This window comes from Cynara cardunculus, assembly GCF_001531365.2.
Source record: "Cynara cardunculus var. scolymus isolate 2C chromosome LG 5, CcrdV1, whole genome shotgun sequence".
NCBI classification, from domain to species: Eukaryota; Viridiplantae; Streptophyta; class Magnoliopsida; order Asterales; family Asteraceae; genus Cynara; species Cynara cardunculus.
In genome coordinates this window covers 36928731-36946900 of record NC_037532.1, presented here as the reverse complement: position 1 = coordinate 36946900, position 18170 = coordinate 36928731, and the positions used below count along the sequence as shown (strand labels likewise).

Here is an 18170-nt window from a genome sequence, read left to right as displayed (position 1 = left end):
TATCTTCGTTATGTCATTTTGCAGTATAACAAAATCACTAGAAAGATTGAAATGTTCATGCAATGAAGTTTTTGCGAATGAAGAAATGGGTCATAAACGAGTTTCCGGTTTATTGAGGGCAAATTGCTATCAACGATAAGTAATAGCGTTAAAACCGTAAACCTCATTAAACTAAGGGACTGAAAATGTAATTAATCTATAGTTTAAGAGACTGAAAATGTAATTAATCTACAGTTTAAGGGACTAAAAATGTAATTAAAATATAGTTTAAGGGACTAAAAATGTAATTAATCTATAGTTTAAGGGACTAAAATTGTAATTAATCTATAGTTTAAGGGACTAAAATTGTAATTAATCTATAGTTTAAGGGACAAGTCACCGCCTTTATTGCACGTGATCTACATCACATGGCGTATCTCTAGACCAGAAACGCGTTTTCCACCGTCGATTTGGAAGACGGCGTTAATCAACGACCGTGATTTATTGGGGGTCGGTGAGACGAGGCTCCCACTCGCAAACACGAAAAAAGAGAAAAAGAGGCGTCACTCTCTTCATTCCCCCTAAAAAAGCTTACATTTCTGCCGTACGATCACAAACACATCTCGTTTCAGAGCCATCGGGAAGCTTCTGCGCCTCCGTCGTTCTTCATTTCTAGGGTTTCGAGCACCGCATTATTTCAGCTTCATCAGCTTCAATTTCAGTAGAGATCTTTGGTTTTTTAGGGTTATCTTCGTTTTCGGTGAGTTATTGTTGGTGCTGTATTATGAGTTTGAATTGCGCTGAATTAAGCTTGTACGCGAATTGAAGTTTGTTTCGGCCGGGGGAAATTGGCTTTTTTTTTCAACCTAAGGAGGATCTTTGCGGTAAGATTAAGGTTTATTCTTCGGACTATGCTTTTTTCTCTCTTGTTTTTTCAAAACATTTCGTTCTAAATTAAGCTTAGGTTGGAGAAGTTGGTAAAGATAATTTTCGATTTGAAAAATTTGTAATTCATCGAGTAGATTAATCGATTACAAAATATCTAATTTGTACACGAATTGTATCTATAAGGATCGAAATTTAAACACGAAACCCTAATTTGAGAGAGAGAGAGAGAGAGTAAATATTTAAGTATACACCCTGGTTAGAGTATGCGATCTTTTCATTGTTAAGAGGAAAACGGGAGAGCATCGAGGGATTTGATATCGGATCTGTGTGCGAGTTAAATTGGTTTGTCATGAACATCCAGGGATTTGCGGGAAATATTTGGTCTAGGATTGGATATACAGCATTTTGATTGGGTCTAAAAGTGTTGGTAGCGACATGGCAAAGAAGGATATGTTCCCTGATGCTTATTCTGGTGGGTTTCCTCCCAACGATGATTCTGAAGGATCTGGCTGTTCTGGACGTGATGATATGGATATATCTGGTTATGAGGACTCAAGTGGACATAGGAAAAAATGGATCAAATTAAGCTCTGCATTGCATGATGGTTTTGGTGTACCTGTACATGTTGTTCCTTTGTCAAAGCTGTCATCCACAGAGAAAAAGAGGTGGTTAGTTCGATTGAGAACAGAACTTGATCAGCTCAGGACATTTCAGAAGAAAATGGATGTGGACAAGGCTCTTATTGTCACAATGTCATCTTCCAATGATATACTTAGCTCTAGCAATATCCAAGCAGCACGCCAAGCAAACATGAAGAGATCGTCTGGCCCTGGGAAAAGAATTGACCAGCAAAGTCAGAAGGCACGGGGTTTTAATCGTGGTCTTATGGGTAGATTTCAATCTGTCAACGAGTCTACTGAAGCAGGGACTTTCAGCCCACTATTGAAGAAACAGTGTGAGAACTTGTTAAAGAAATTGATGTCTCATCAGCATGGCTGGGTGTTCAATAAACCTGTTGATGTAGTTGCATTGAAAATACCAGACTACTTCAATGTTATTAAGAATCCCATGGATTTAGGAACGATAAAAGAAAAACTTGGTTCAGGGAAATATTCAAGTCCACTTGAATTTCTTGCTGACGTCAGACTTACCTTCTCCAACGCCATGACATACAATCCTCCAGGAAATCATGTTCATCTCATGGCGGATGTTCTTAGTAAATTTTTTGAGCTAAGATGGAAGCCTATTGAAAAGAAACTCCCTGTGAATGGCTCTAAACAACATTCATTTCATGAGGAGATTGATTTGGTTAAGCCAATTCCTCCTTCAAAGAAGAGGAAAATTGCCTCAATACAACAAGAACTGTTGCCAGAGCCAGTTAAGTTGGTGATGACCAATGAAGAAAAGCATAATTTAAGTAGGGAGTTGGAAGCTCATCTGGGTGATTTGCCAGATAATATCATTGACTTTTTGAGGGAACACAGCTCAAATGGGAATGAAGCTGGAGAGGATGAAATAGAAATTGATATTGATGATCTCAACGATGATACCTTGTTCAAATTACGCAAGATGTTGGATGACCACATGCGAGAACAACGGAATCATGCAAAAGCTGAACCTTGTGTTATTGAGGTAATTTATGTTTCACCTCTTAATTTGTGACGAGATAATTACTCATATAAAATATGCTGAAATCTAACAATCTTTCTGTTTCTATTACAGCTGCTACATGAATCAGGGCTTAGCAACTCAACTATGCAACTATATAGAGGTTAATAATCATTTTCTCACATTTATGGGTATTTGGTAACTGTTAATCAACATTTCATCATAGATCTCCATGACTTAGCCGCTATTGGTACTTGTTTTCACATATTACAGGGAATGATCCTGTGGACGAGGATATAGATATTGGTGGGAATGAGCCCCCTGTTTCAAGCCATACTCCAGTTGGAAAAGAAAGAGAAACAACCAAGAACAATGACATAGGGACGACATCAAGAACTTCAAGTGGTATTGGGTTACTCATTTATACTAATTAGAAGCAAAATGTCAACTTAGCTATATTTTGTAGTCAGGGTTTTGAGTTGCATGTAAACTCTATATATGCTTACCAATTTTAAGATGAAATTGTTTTATTATAACCTAGATGCTCGAGAACCATCAAGACCACTAACATGAAGCCAAAAACATATCATTTTGGGGACGGGTCACGATGTTTTATTGTGAAGGAACTGCTGCATTATAGTTACACTCACCCCTCTATTTAGGGGATATATGGCTATTGAATTACTATAACATTATACTTGTGGAGTGGACTCCTCTAGTCTATTTCTTGTTCTCGCATTAGAAATATAGTTCTCTTTTCCATCACAAGAATTGTCTTCTCAAAGGTTGTGTTATTGAATGATACTCTACATAATGTGTGAAATATACTGGTCCCCTATATTCAGTTAATATTGCAGCTTCTAGCTAAGATGTCCTTGTTTCATGTTAGGGTGGACGGCCTAGAGACTTTTATGATTTCTTGRTCTGAAGCTATAGAAACGCTAGTTCCTTTTTGTTCTTTTTTCAATCATTCCTTTACAAAAGTGGTCCYTACAGGCTGCAACACTTAGTTTAAAAGTTATAATAAGTTCACTRTTCACATGGAGATTTTCTTGTTTGAGTTTGTTGGAAGAGTAAAATGCCTCGGGCGAAATTTATAAATCTTGAGTTCAGATCTTCCTAACTCCATGAAAGTGGACAGATGCAGGTGTTCCTTAATTTGGTTCCTTCCGTGACAATKAACGTGGCAGTTTGAGGCATGCACGTTCTGGATATTGTAGAGTTAACCTCAGTAGGAGGTAGAATGTAAAAAGCATAAAATAGACTAGGATGGTTTGGGAATGGTTGACGTATAAGTAGGCCAAGTAGCAAGTACGGTAGTGTTAATTCGATACAAGGGAATGAAGACCTGGAAGGATTTCAAAGATCTTATTAGAGCACTTGACWGCTTTATGTTGATTTTTATTGTACTTAAACATAAATTAACACTTCCACAATAACRTCTATTTTCTTTTTGGAATTTCGGTGAACATAATCTAGTAAGCGCAACTCTGCAATAGCAGCCTAAAACAGTGGGTTTTAAAGAAGGAAGCAAAGATTTTGCCAGAAGCGATGGAGAAATGGAAGAGATCGACAAGGTCGAGAATGAASTAAATAGAGAGTGTCTAACGAATTTTTAATTAAGGTTTCATCTCACTAATGTACGTGTTYAAATCAAACCTTATTWGATGTTCACTTGCCTTAGAGTTGAAGTTTCTCAACATAGAGGATTATAACTCCATTTGTCAGTCTAGAGCAGGAAACCATCCAATTGTTGAGGAAATTTGACAAGTTCTAGTGAACTTGGATAAATGAGATTAATGCAAAAGTTGTCAAAACACCACCATTCTGCAACAGTTTTGATGGCATATATCAGAATGTTGTTGATCTTTATTTTTTATTCCAATTAAAGGCTATTTCAATTACTCAACCTATTCAGTGGGATATATTTTTCATTATAGTAGCTTATAAAGGCAAATCTTTGATCAACCCATATACTTCTTTATTTCAGTTTGACTTTCCATGAACTTTAGGAATAAGTCACTAGTGTTGATGCACCTGGGGTTGGTTGACAGTATTTAGATGTTCTACCTGTTTACACTCGTCTATTCAGGATCTGGGAGGTCCTAATTCCCCCTCCTCAAGACTAGTCTCAAAGTTCCCCTGAATGGCTCATGTGGTACATTCTTGTATGTATGCGTCGTCCAGGTTTGATTTCTAAAAGCTGCATCACAATTTTGGTGGCCAAAACACGAGTAAAATAAAATTACAGACACAAGAATATTTGCTGAAGAAATTATGTGTACAGAGCATATCAATGTAAATAGGGAAAAAGTAAAAGAAAAACAAGAGACAGGTTTTCTTTTGCCCCATAATTGACTCCACCAAAATAATTATTAGTTTGTCTCCTTGTTCTATGTAGTTTTTCTTCTTTAGAATCTAGTCACTTGTCTTTTCACCTTATAAAGAGAAAAGATTGATGGTCAGCTGGGTAGTATTCAAATCAATTTTTTGTGCCCTCTCTCAGTGATGAAGGGATCTTTTTCCATCAAATTTTGATTGAGATTCTTCCCACAACTTGTAAATCCAGAAGTAATTTTGTCACTTAAAGTTGCCTATCCAACCCCAGATGCTCTTGATCGCCTGTCTTAACATCGCTAAATAGTTATAGGTTACTAGAAGCTGGTTGAGCACTTGAACTTCCATGTCTTTAAAGAGAGATCTCGTATTGAGAGGTCTCTCTTTTTTAGTTGCCTAGATGCAAGCATGTTGCTGCTGTATGTGTTTTCAGGTGCACTCCAGGTTTTGTCTGTATGGCTGGGGTTAGGATAGAACAAGCTACACTACAACAATTGCATATATGGTTGAGGACAGTAATAACGTGTGTTATTTATTTATTTATTTTTGTGATTGCGTGGAGGGTGCTGTGATGAGAAAATCCTTACCTTCAACATAAAATTATGACATATGGTTATAAATTTAACTCAAAAACAATTTGTGCATAATGATCAAGGCCACTTTAATCTACCTTAGTATGGCCTAATGGAAAATTAGAGGTGGGGATGAACCTAATGGCTTATTTTCAGATGCCTTTCCGTACTGAAATAGTTGAACCGCCTTCAATCTTTCTTTGTTATTCATGTTGGTTATTCATTCATATTGATGGTTTTGTTTTCTCTTGGAGCGCTGCTCTTTGCATGATTAACTAGAAGTTCATTATTTTGCACCACTTAAGCTAATCTATTTTTGGCCCTTTCAGTTTCATTGCATGAAAAATACATCTCATTGTTGGTCGTGTAACTTAAATGGAAGATTTTTCGCATTTGCTTGTGTTTTTTGCAACTTAATTGGTAACCGTACAATATAATTCTCCAACTAGTCCTGTGCTTCCATCTCTGATGAGCTCTGAACACATGCATTTTTTTTGGTTATGCTCTTATGTAAGATGGTTGGTCTTTTTATGGTTTCTGCAGATACTAATTCTAGAAATGCTTCTGAAAATGGACAAAACGATGCTAAAGCTTCTAGTCCATTAAAGGCATCTCAGGTACAAATGTTATTTCTATTTCGTTTTTTGTATATATATTTGTTGGGGATGGTCGACACATTCTTTTGCGACTTGTGGAACTGTTTCTTATATGTGTAGTATTAATTTCTTATGTTCAACATACAGAACAATATTACTGGAGCAGATTTGGAGGAGAAGGCAGGTACAAGCGATCTAATTGATAATCGTGAGTTTTTCTTTATCTCGAGTTTCAATCTTGCATTTAAGAGTTTATTAGTTTTCTTTCCTTCATTTCAATTTCATTACATTGATGGTCCAAATTGTCTGCAAATACTCCCTCAATCCCAAAATAAATGTTCATAATGAAAAAGGCCAATGGTTTTAGAAATATGTAATCATTACACTTTTAATCAACCAAATTACAATAATACCCTCAATAATCGAGGGAGTAATGAATTTTTCCATCTCATAATCAAGGGTAGAATTGGGAAGTAGGCACTTACTTTTGGAAGTGGACACTTGGGGGCTGTTTGGTTGGTTTTTTATTAAGTCCTGTATGGATAAAGCTGACTGTGTGGATAATCTGTTTGTACGGTATTTGTTTGGGAGGGTTTTTTCATAGATGTAAGGAGTGTGGTTTTTAATTGCGAGGGGCAAGTTCGCAAAAAAAACATGTGTTTGTGCATAAAGCTCTCCCTAGAAGCTTTACTGAAAAAGCCACTTTTTATATCATTAAGCCACTATCAATTACCAAACAGTCATGTACAGCTGACCGAATAAGCTGTGAGTCACATGAAGCTCATTAAGCTGCTAAGAAACATGTTGGGACAAATTAAAATAGAAACTTGGACACTTATTTTGAGACGGAGGGAGGATATAGACTATTGAATATAGGTTAATGGAGTTCTTCTCACGTAAGCAAAATATCTCACAGCTGGCCGTGTTGGTTATGGTTGTTTGTTATGCGTGATTTTCAGAGTCGGTCAGTGAGTTGGATCAAGTGGAACACATGTCCCAGCAGAAGCCGAACTCGGTTGAGTCAGATAGCCAGAAGGATGATGGTGAGCATCGTAGGTGAAAAAGTAGTTGTAGTTTATATGGAGCTCTCTAATCATCACCCATTTGCATAATTTAGGGGATAGTGCTCCAAATTCAATGCTGGTTTCACCTGGGAAGTTGTATCGGGCTGCTCTTTTGAAAAACCGATTTGCCGATACGATTTTTAAGGCTCGAGAGAAGACACTCAACCAGGTTGGTTACGAAACCAATTGATTTGCTTTCTAGAGTGTTGGAGAATTGTCTATTTTTATGTGATCAGATAAATTTAATCAATCAGGTTGAAAAGGGGGACCCTGAGAAGCTGCGCCGTGAGAAGGAGGAACTAGAAAATCAGAAGAGGAAAGGTTAGACATCAATGTGTTGAAGTTCCAAAGATTTCATATTTAAAGTAACAAAGTCTCAAAATTTCTAACTTTTTATCCATTTTGACCGATAACCTGCTGATTTTGTAACATCTGATGACGTGGATATGAAGTTTTTATCACCCACTTAGTCATAACCCTTTTGTTAACATTTAGTAAATGGGTATCCATATTATAAAATGTTACAAGATCAGCAAGTTGCCGGTCAAAATGAGTACAAAATGGGAAATTCTCGAACTTCGTTAATACATCGAGAAAAAAACATTATTCGTTCACTAAATAAGAACGAACCAAACTTTGTTGCAGTTTGATGCATTTTGCTCGACCTTGTAATATAAACTCACCTTTTGTTGTGGTCATCAACGTGTCAATTGAATTTCGAGTTGTTTTATGTGCAACCAGAAAAAGCTCGATTGCAAGCAGCAGCAGAGGCGGCAGAAAATGCTCGAAGGCAAGCTGAAGCAGAAGCTGCATTGGAAACAAAGAGGAAGAGAGACCTCGAGAGGGAAGCCGCTCGGCAGGCATTATTGAAGGTATTCAAAACCTTTTCCATCTTTATCAATATCAAAACAAATAGTTGGATTAACGTAGTTTTTCATATATTCTATGCCAACTACACGAGTCCATGAATTCGGGCAACTCATTTGTATATCATCCACTTTCTGCCTGTTAATTGTGGAAGGTTTTAGGGTTTTAATTTGACATGGGTAGTTTAGTAATTTGCCATGCTCGTCCCATCTTCTCGACAGGAGAGAGGCATTTTTATCCCACTCAGTCTGGTCTAGTCTCAGGGGCTGTTTGGTTAGTTTTCCATTTTTGTGGATCAATCTGTCTTTATAGATTGGGAAGATGTTTGTTTGGGAGGGTTTTTCATAGATGAAGGAGCCTGTTTTTTAATTGGGAGGAGCAGGTTTGGAAGACACTTGCCTTTCTACATAAAGCTCCTCCTAGAAGCTTACTGAATAAGTCATTTCTTTATAATAGAGCCACTACCAAACAGTCATGGATAGCTGACCGAATAAGCTGCAAGTCCCGTTAAGCTCATTAAGTTGCTATCAAACCTGCTCTCAGTCTAATTGTCGCACCAAATGTGTGCTAACAAGTTTTTGTTTAGTTCTGTCTTGTATTATCCTGCCTACCAATCACACCCATACAAACTTACATATAAATAAAACCCAGAAGCAGACTTGTATTTTGTTAAAGACACCAAGTCTTTTTTGTGTAACCGTAGATGGAAAAGACGGTTGAAATCGACGAGACTTCGCGGTTCATTGAGGACTTGGAAATGCTGAGGACCGTGAATCCCGAGCAGTTGCCGATGTCAGTAGACGAGACGAGCCCCGATCACGAGTCACTGGAAGCGTTGGGCAGTTTCAAGTTCGGGGCCAGCAATCCATTGGAACAACTCGGGTTATACATCAAACGGGATGAACACGAAGAGGACGACGGTGAGCTCGAGCCGTCTAGCGTCGTGCCGAGTGGGATAAATATTGATGTGGAAGAAGGAGAAATCGATTAATCGATGGTTGAAGTGGATGATAATATTTCTAATATGAACTATTTAGTTATATGGTGTTAGAATGTTAGCATACGATCCTTTATGTATAGAATGGTTTCTGGCTAGTTAGCCTTCTTTGGAAATTGGAAGTGGGAAAAAACCAAAAAAAGTGAAGAGAAAATTAAATGGTAAAAAAATTTATGAAAAAAAAAGAGAGAAGGAATTTATAGAATTATTTCAGGTGTGGAAGGCTTTGATTTCAGCAATACTTTTGTACCATGTGAATGTTTTATTATACATTTTGCAAAATGGGTGATTTCAGTTCAGACTGTCCGGACTTGTCTTATGGCAACTTACAGCTGTAAGCTTCGTCTTAAGGCATATCTTACTTTGGGCATAAACGCATATGTAGATGGCAGTATTCGAATCCGGGTTAATGCATCATCCCTTTGTTCTTGTGTTTGATTGTTAAAATCCTACGTTAAGCGCAAAGGGACCTACCTAGCTAGCTAACTGGGTCCGTGCTTGTTTCTCTGTTTGTTTGAGTTCGTATACATCTTATCTTTTAGACCGCAGATAACAAAGCCCAAGTTACTTTTGGTTTCCATGCAAGTCTGTTCTTTTGGAAGGGGGTCCTAGGTTATGTCTAGACCAACCCTAGCGAATTATGACTGCAAAAAATCAGTCCTGATGACTTAGTGGCCACAATTGATGTGTACGCTTGAGATCAAACCCTGGACATATGAATATTACACCACATCTCTAGGACCTTTATGGCTACAAACCTGTTTTTGGTAATCTAAGAAAACAAACCAGGTTTCTTTGCTGTGCGTGGAATGTGAAAATAGTCTTGATCAGCTTTTTTGGGCTTTTGAAAGATGAAATCATCTTATCAAGATTTTAGACCTTGTATAGACTTTAGACTTGCTATGTCAAACCGAATAGATAAAGATACCGCAAGTTGAATAAGCTATGATGACAATCTATATGGTGGTTTGATTTGGTTTTAACATTTGTAATGTTCATTTATTACAGATAAAATTGCGTTTTCATTTGTATTCGATCGAGTTTTATAAATTCCAACTCCATAGTCATAACTTCACGGTTTCATTTTATTTTTGATAAGAATGTTCAATTGATTTAGCCTTTTTCACTTCTACCAAGAGCAAAGTCTGCAAGTTAATTTTTCAAAAAATTCATTAATTTTAGAGACAAATGCATGGTTTTTTTAAAGAAATCTTTTGAATCAATTTTAATATAAATATATTGTTTTGAGTGGACGAAAGGATGCTTATTTTTAGGGCAATTTAAACGGTGACCAACATGATACCTAACCTTTTGTGTTTTCTTGTAGTTTTGCCATCATATTTTTCTAACCCAATTTGGACATTTAGTTACGAATAAAATATTTTGTAATTGTCAACACATAATTAAGACCATAAACAACTACAAAATGTTTTTTTTAGTTATTTTATAAATCGATTATTATATCTATTAAAGTTTAAACGATATTAAAGGTAAGCATTGACAACCACCACCTTAATTGTGTTATACCAATTAATGTTCAGGCTTAGAAAAATGTAGTAGAAAATCTTATCTTTAAAAAGAAAAGATATTTATAAATTTAAAATATTTCAAGTTGGTATGAATATTCATATCACTTTCCTTTTTTTTAGAAAATTCAATGAATATTATATTATACCTGAGATTGTATTTTTACAAAAGTAATGCAACCACAAAGACTCGTATTGTTGACTTATTTAAGGATTAAATTCTTTAAAAAAAAAATTCAATTATAAAAAACTAAGGCCGAAACATGTAATCTACTCTAATTTTAATAAACATAATAATTGAAAATCAGACATATAATAATGATTTTATATTAAATAAAAAATTTGAATTGTAGGTGGCAAATTGGCACGCCAAGGAATCAAAAACCTTATTTTTTTGTTTGTACAAGTTTATAAGTAATTTATAAATTAAATAAAACTTAATAACATAAAAAAATATCGCTCGAACCGTACATCTTGATGGATGATGACAACAGCTTTCAATTTTGACCTGAGGGTTTGGTGTGGCGGCGGTTGACTCATCAATGCCATCATCTCATCTATAAATTCAGTTTCATTCCATTCCACAATCTTCTTCACTGAAACCCCAATTTTTCATCTCCCAGTTCGTCAATTAGGTTTCAATTTGGCTCAGAACCACCATGGATTTCACAGGCTTAATTTCTTCCCTCCCAACTCTCCCTTTCTTCTTCACGATGTTTCTTGCAATATACTTGAGTGCCCACTTCGTAATCTTCCGTAATTGGAGCCCCAAGCTCCGACCCGAAGCCGCCAGCTGCTTAATCTCACTCGCCCATGGCACTCCAGCCGTATTTCTCGCCATTCAAGCCATCATCGCCGACACCACCCATGGATTCGCCTCAATCAACACCCGTTTTCAGAACTCTGTTCTCGAATACAGCATTGCATACTTCTTAATGGATCTATGTCACTATTTAACCTTTTACCCAACAGATATCCTCTTCATAGCTCATCATTTGGCCACCCTTTTCGTCATCCTCACTTGTCGATATCTAGTATTTCATGGGGCGTATGCGGTTTTGATTTTACTTGCACTAGCGGAGGTCACGAGCTTGTTCCAGAACGTGTGGACGCTATCAAGTGCTCGAAGGGCGGATTCCAAAATTGCAGCCCAGGTGTTTGCTTTTTTGTCTCCTCCATTTTATGCGTTATATTCTGTTGTTAGAGGTCTTGCTGGGCCTTTGTTTGTTTACAGAATGGTTATTTTCTATTCAAGTGGGGCTGCAGATAATGTTGTTCCTAGGTGGGTATGGGTTTCTTGGATATCTGTTGTCATTATGGCGATTTCGGTTAGTATTCTTTGGATTTCTAATCTGTGGATCGAGTTGTATAAAGAAAGAATTTTTAAGCTTGAGAAGGAGAAGAAAATTAGATAGAAAAAGGTATGAATCAAGAGTGACTTGTGATATTTCCTGTATGTTCAACAACTTCATATATATAAAAAAGAATCATTTATCATCTGATACCTTTTTCTGAAATGGAACAGTGATTGTTACTCGTGGTGCTTTGTATCTTTATCTTTTGAATTACTCCTCCGGGTTCTGGAAATGGGTGATCGTAGGCTTTGGTTGACTAATCCCATGGCAAGTCGTGACGGTAGACTTTGCTCATGGCCCTGAGGTAAATCTCCCTGTGGCCACAAGCGTATATGTAGTTGGCAGGATTCGAACACTGGGTTGATTTTATCATCCTCTTTGTCTTTATCCACCATGCTACCACACTTGTGGTTAAGAATTAGTTTCTTGAGCTAGTGAATGTAAAGGGTTGTTTGGTTGGTTTTCCATTAAGTTCTGTATTGATAACAAACTGTCTTTTCTGTACACTTTCCCCAATTCCGCTGCTACTGCGGGCTTTACGCGATCGATCGGATTATATTGATATCCCTTCAACACATAGGTCATTGAAAGGATCTCGGAAACCCACCAAAGCACGAAAGCCAGGATCTTTTAGAAAATGGATTCCTATTCAAAGAGGGAATAACCTCATGGATAAGGTCACACTAACCCGTCAATTTGGGATCCAATTCGAGATTTTCCTTGAGAGGTATCGGGAAGGAATTGGAATGGATCCAATTCGAGATTTACTTTCGCATCTTACGAGCTCATTTCTGTAGTTCTTATCCAATCGAAAATCTTAAAGCAATGGGTATGCTAGAAAAAGCCTAGATTCTCTCATCTCAAATTCTTATTTCGTCCTGCAAATGACCTTGAAATGCTAGTTGACTAGAAGCTACTGTCGTTCATCGTTCGAAAATGGAAATATTATTTGTCTTTTTTGTGTCTATGAATTAGAGAAGAATTCAAGAAATGCATATTGCTGACTGCACTTCGAGAGAATTACTGCTGATGAACAAAAATGTGCTTTTTCTATATAGACAACTTTATCTATACAGAGCTTAATGATAACCAACCAAACAGCCCCTAAATCCCATTCAGTGGAGTAATACGGGAACTAAAATTTAAGAACAAGAACAGATCCAAATACAACTAGAGATATCAGGTTTATATATATTTTTTCTGAGACTGCATTCTGCTATTGTACTCATAACAAACACAAGAACATATTGTAATTATAACATATTATGCAACTTAATCAGAAAAGAAAAATAAACAGAAAAAGAAACAAAAAAGGGAAATCAAACAGAGAAATAGGGTTCTAAAGATCTTCCCTTTGCAGCTTGTTAGTTGGCCGAAAGGGTCTTATACATGGAAATTATTTATTTTGCAAGCAGGAGTTCTCTATGCTATTATTTCTCTGTTCTGAAATGCTGCAGCAAGCCATTTTTACTTTGCCTGAAGATGATTAGTCTTTGTAGAACTTATATTCCTTGGCTTGCTTTATGATATTTTGCAGCCCTCCGATAGGAGATAGAATCATCAAACAGAGACCGAGAAAGATGCAAATCTGAAATTTAGAAATGTAAGTTTAGTTTACATTTTTCCCCATAAAACAGATAATACAGTAAAGGTGCGTTTGGTACACTGGACATAACAAAATGGAATCGTTGTTCCACGTTTGGCAGAACTTTTATGTAGAACAGACAGAGTCAGAGTGGAACAGACATGTTCCACCCTCACCCGCATAGGACAAAGTGGAACAAAATGGAACAAACCTATATTTTTACCTATATAACCTCATAATAAAACCTAATTCTCTTTTTAACATCAAATAGGACTCCCTCTTTACATTTTATTCATTTCTTAAATTTTATTTATTGTATTTTATGTTCTTTAAACTTTTCACTTTACCGTCCTAGAAACATTATTTTATACGGTTTCTATATTTTGGTTAATTTATATAATTTATTAAATATTATAATAAAAGTAATATAGAAAATGTATAAAATAAAAATTGGAAACTATATAGACTTTTTCTTTTGGTGTCATTTTAATCGTCTTGACAAAAACTTTCTAATGATATTTTTTTTTTATAAAAATGCATTTTTATTATAATTGAAATTACATAAATTAATCAAAATATATAAAAGATATAAGGTGTAAATTGGTCATTTTATCTGTTATGTCTTGTCCATTTCTGTCTTACCAAACGCTGGACAACTGTTCTGCCCTACGTGTCTGGATACCAAACGCATCATATATGGACATTATGGGATTGAAAACCTACCCAGTTAGTGCACCAAGACAAACTGAACTTCTTTGGCTTGCAGATGGCAAGCCACATTATGCATGGGAGCTAATGAAACAAAAAGTTGATATATCAAGAAATTAGTTAGGTTATAAGAAATTCAAAAAGCGCCCATGGGTAAAGTATATGATGTTAAAGACATTCTTACGAAATAAGTTGTTGGGGCAAACGCGAAACCTCCAAAGAATCCGAGGAGAGCTCCAAAGAAAGGGAACGTAATGCCAACAAACATTGTGAACGCTGAACCCAAGGAGAAGGTTGGTCAATGTCCTTTTAAAATAAATAAACCAAACCAAACCAAACTGACCCAGTAATTCCCACTTGAAAGTAGGGTCTAGGAGGGTGAGATGGACGCAGACTTGACCTCTACCCCAACAGGGTAAAACGGTTGTTTCCCCTGAAGACCCCCGACTTGTGCAAGAGCGTGAGCAAACAGGTGGAAGGAATAAAGATCGGTCAATGACCCTTTTTAACATAAATAAGTTCAAAAATGTTTTGCCTTAGAAATAGCCCAATACTTGATAGAGGGTTTCACTAACCTACATAGACGTTACGCGTTACAAAACGCAAGAGCCTGCTTGGTTTGAACTTCAATTTCTTCACCAACAAGGTCTCCAACATGTCGAAAACTGGCATTGCGTAAATCTGTAGGAAGTCAAAATTTGGTTAGGATAAGCTAGGAAAGCTTACAAATGGAGACACCACAACAGAAATGAGTTTATAGAACGCCGAAAGTTTATAAGCGTCCTAATATACTGCTTTACAAGACTTAATTTATAGGTGCCGTAAAAAGCGTCCGATCTAAAACACTTTTGGGAGTTGTAACAAGTTTTTAAGGACAATTTTATAAAAATACGTCGTATTAGCTAATTTATAGGACACTATTTGAAAAAGTATCTTACAAAATCGAGTGTCCTATAACAAGATGGGTTATAAGACGCTTTTGAGAAAGTGTCCTATAAAATAGCTAATACGACACTTTGTATTAAAAGTGTCCTAAAAAACTTGTTAAGACGCTCAAAAATGTCCTATGAACTTATGGCAACGCCTTTGGATACGACGTTTTCTTTTTTGGTCCTATAAAGTAAGTCTTATAAAACAGTCTATTAGGACGCTTAAAAATTAGTGGCATCCTATAAACCCAAATTTATTGTAGTGAGAACCTCGGCATCTAATGCTGCGCGATAAAATCTTACACAAGTAACTAATAAGTTTGAGAGAAATAAGTAACTGATAAACCAAACCAAACTAAACTGAGTAAATCCCGCTCGAAAGGAGGGTATATAGTGTGAGATGTATGCAGACCCTACTTTCTTACGGTAATATCGACTAGGGATTAGATTTCTAGATAACTTTTATTGGTTGATACCTGATAGCTGCCGATGACATGAATGACCACAAACATGTTAGCAGCGGCAATAAGCCATTTAGGCTTCTCAAGTGAGATCAAGACGTTATCAGCAACCTGATTTCCGAACATATAGTACCCGATTAAAGCAACTGGAAAATAGCACAAGGCGACAACAATATAAGCCACAACCACTCCTTTCCACATCGGTCCCTTGGAAGGCTTCTCGGGTGTCGAAGGGATTGTTGCCTGGATCTCGAGAACAACGTTGTGGCCTGCATATGCAAATGCAACATCACCCAAAGCTGTCAAAAAGTTGTAGGTTGTTTGTGCGGGTGTCTTCGCTTTGTATCCGTACTCTACGTTCTGTTGCATGCCCTTGTGGATAGAAGCTGTCCACGCAATTGTGGAGTAACTGTTTGACATAAGCACTTTCACCCGTCAGATAATGTAACTAAGGGCCTGTTTATTAGCAGCTTAACGAGCTTAATGAGGGTCACAACTTATTCAGTCAGCTATATATTATTGTTTGGTAGTAGCTTAATGATATAAAAAGTGGCTTATTTAATAAGCTTCTAAGGGGAGCTTTATGCAGAAAGCCAAGTTTTTTCTAAACCTGTCCCTCGTAATTAAAAAAACACGCTCCTTCCATCTAAGAAAAAGCACTCCCAATAAAAACCTTCACAATCTATACAAACAGATTAATTTACACAGATAGCTTTATCCATACAGGACCTAATGAAAACCGACCAAGCAGCCTCTAAATACTACTCCCTTCGTCCCAAAATAAATGTTCACAATGAAGAAAACATACAGTTTTAGGAATATATAATTATTACACTTTTTAATCTAGAAAAAGGACAACTATCACCCTTAATTATAGAGGGAGAGAATTTCTCTGTCTCATAAAGAAGGGTAGAATGAGGAAGTAGACATTTATTTTTGAAGTGGATACTTATTCTTAGACAAACTAAAATAGTAATATAGACATTTATTTTGGGACGGAGGGAGTAATTCTTTCTTTCCTTTTTGTGTTTCTTTACTTATCTTCCCCAATTGATAATAATCAATCGGACGTTGATTGTAATCAATCATAAGTACAGAGATGTAGGTCGTGTTTGGCAACCATAAGCTAGCTTATTTATTGAGCTTATTGAAAAAACCGAGTTTGGATAGCGATAAGCTGGCTTTTGAAAAGCTACTTCTAGTAGGTTTCAATAAGCTTCAAGGGCTTTTCCCCTCTCTCTTTCCCAATTAGTTTTTCAACATGTCGTCCTCTTAGGTAGTTTTACGTTGTCATCTAGCTTATCAGTTTGTTTTTACCAAACATGACTAGCTTATCTGTAACATCATGGGTCAACCGTATCAGACATTGTCCGCTTTGTCCACACATCTGGACTCAGTTTTAAAACGCATATGATATGAGATCTTATAGTCCGCCCCCCTTAGGAGCCCATTCAGGAGTGTCCTTACTGGCCCATCGGTCTAGCTCCCGGTTTTGGTACCATCAGTAACATCCCGGGTCATCCGTATCAAATATTGTCCGCTTTTCCCACACACCTAGACTCACGGTTTTAAAACGCGTTCGATAGAAAAAGTGTCCAGTTCCTTATAAGGCAACTTTGTTCCCCTTCCCAACTAACATGGAATTTTACATGGTATCGAAGCTGAGAGCTTGGAAAGCTTGGAACTGGACTGGTGTGCCAGCGAGGTAGCTAGGTTCCCACGGGGGGTGAACGGTAAGATCCCACATCAGTTAGGGAGGGAAACTAAGGTTCCTAATAAGGGACTAGATGCCTCCTCTACCATGCGCAGTATAGGTTTGTGGACAAAGTGGACAATATCTGGTACAGTTAGCCTAGGATGTTCCATTATCAGCCAACAACTAGCTTTTCAGCTTGTTTGCCTAACATAACCGTAGAAAGCTTACGTTAAAGACATCACAGCAGCAGCCAATGAGATCCCGGAAATGGAGTTAAAGTTCGGAAGGTGCGACAATATGAAATGAACAGAAGCGAAGATCATAATGAAGTATGTCGTTTTGATCTTCACACAGCCTTCACAAACGGTTTCGTGGAACTTCTTTAGAGAAGTCCCTCCTGTGACCATGTATACGACGTTCACACCCACTTCACAGATCAACTGTTGGGGCACCACGATGTATAACCCGAGCTTTTCGCCGAAAGCTTCTTGGCCTAATTCATGGTATCTATCAAACCGTTTTCCAGGTATCATTTCGTGCATTTCAACCATCTGCCATAGCGTGTATAACGTTATTACCCATGATAGAATAAGTATAGTCACACCGGGTCCCCTGTATTCAAGATCAATGAATCTTGTTAGTATTTGAATAACAACTTTTGAAACTATTACGGACTTTGTAAATGATGATGTCACATTTGCTTTTATGTTGATGTATGTTTCTAAAAGCCGCTCTATCGTTTGGGGCAGAGGACATGTTTGCGTACATCTCACCATCTTCAGTAGACTAGAGATGCACAAGGCCCATGCTTTTTTGGGCCTTCCAATCCTGTTTTCAATGAGCAAAAAGAAGCCTGGGATTTTTCAGGCAGGCTTTGGGGTTGAAAAAGGGCCTTGGTCGGGCTTTTTCAGGCCGGCTATCCGGGTTAACCAGGATTTTCGGGCTTTTCCAGGCCGGGCTTTAACCAGCCTTGGAAAAAAAGTTGGCTTGATCAAGCCTTAG

At 37.2% G+C, this 18170-nt stretch overlaps 3 protein-coding genes across 8 annotated transcripts in view; 2 read left to right on the top strand and 1 right to left on the bottom strand.

Annotated features, from left to right (window-relative positions):
* The first annotated feature begins 515 nt into the window (after window positions 1-515).
* On the top strand, window positions 516-9211 carry LOC112512146 (transcription factor GTE9-like). Of its 6 annotated transcripts, none has more exons than XM_025118002.1 (11): window positions 516-874; window positions 1229-2499; window positions 2590-2638; window positions 2749-2880; window positions 5928-6001; window positions 6128-6188; window positions 6940-7023; window positions 7098-7213; window positions 7299-7365; window positions 7786-7916; window positions 8615-9211. In XM_025118002.1, exons 2-11 carry the CDS (start codon window positions 1303-1305, stop codon window positions 8900-8902), a joined length of 2199 nt encoding a protein of 732 aa, XP_024973770.1. In that variant the 5' UTR covers window positions 516-874; window positions 1229-1302; the 3' UTR covers window positions 8903-9211. The 6 variants fall into 6 exon arrangements, with proteins under 6 accessions (XP_024973770.1, XP_024973771.1, XP_024973773.1 ...); XM_025118003.1 differs by having other exon boundaries at window positions 567-739; XM_025118005.1 differs by having other exon boundaries at window positions 567-863; window positions 6128-6164.
* Window positions 9212-10987: 1776 nt separating this feature from the next.
* Window positions 10988-12363, top strand: LOC112512144 (TLC domain-containing protein At5g14285-like). Its single transcript, XM_025117998.1, has one exon. The coding sequence runs from the start codon at window positions 11094-11096 to the stop codon at window positions 11847-11849; it is 756 nt and encodes a 251-aa protein (XP_024973766.1). The 5' UTR covers window positions 10988-11093; the 3' UTR covers window positions 11850-12363.
* A 707-nt stretch (window positions 12364-13070) lies between these two features.
* LOC112512145 (lysine histidine transporter 1-like) overlaps window positions 13071-18170 on the bottom strand; it is a 6509-nt gene continuing 1409 nt past the window's right edge. Inside the window, exons 3-8 of the mRNA XM_025117999.1 lie at window positions 17397-17780; window positions 15488-15881; window positions 14658-14763; window positions 14267-14358; window positions 14098-14166; window positions 13071-13377 (exon numbers count right to left, since the gene is read on the bottom strand). Of these exons, the coding sequence (XP_024973767.1) occupies window positions 13276-13377; window positions 14098-14166; window positions 14267-14358; window positions 14658-14763; window positions 15488-15881; window positions 17397-17780 (1147 nt within the window). The 3' untranslated portion in view covers window positions 13071-13275. The remainder of the gene's footprint in view (window positions 13378-14097; window positions 14167-14266; window positions 14359-14657; window positions 14764-15487; window positions 15882-17396; window positions 17781-18170) is intronic.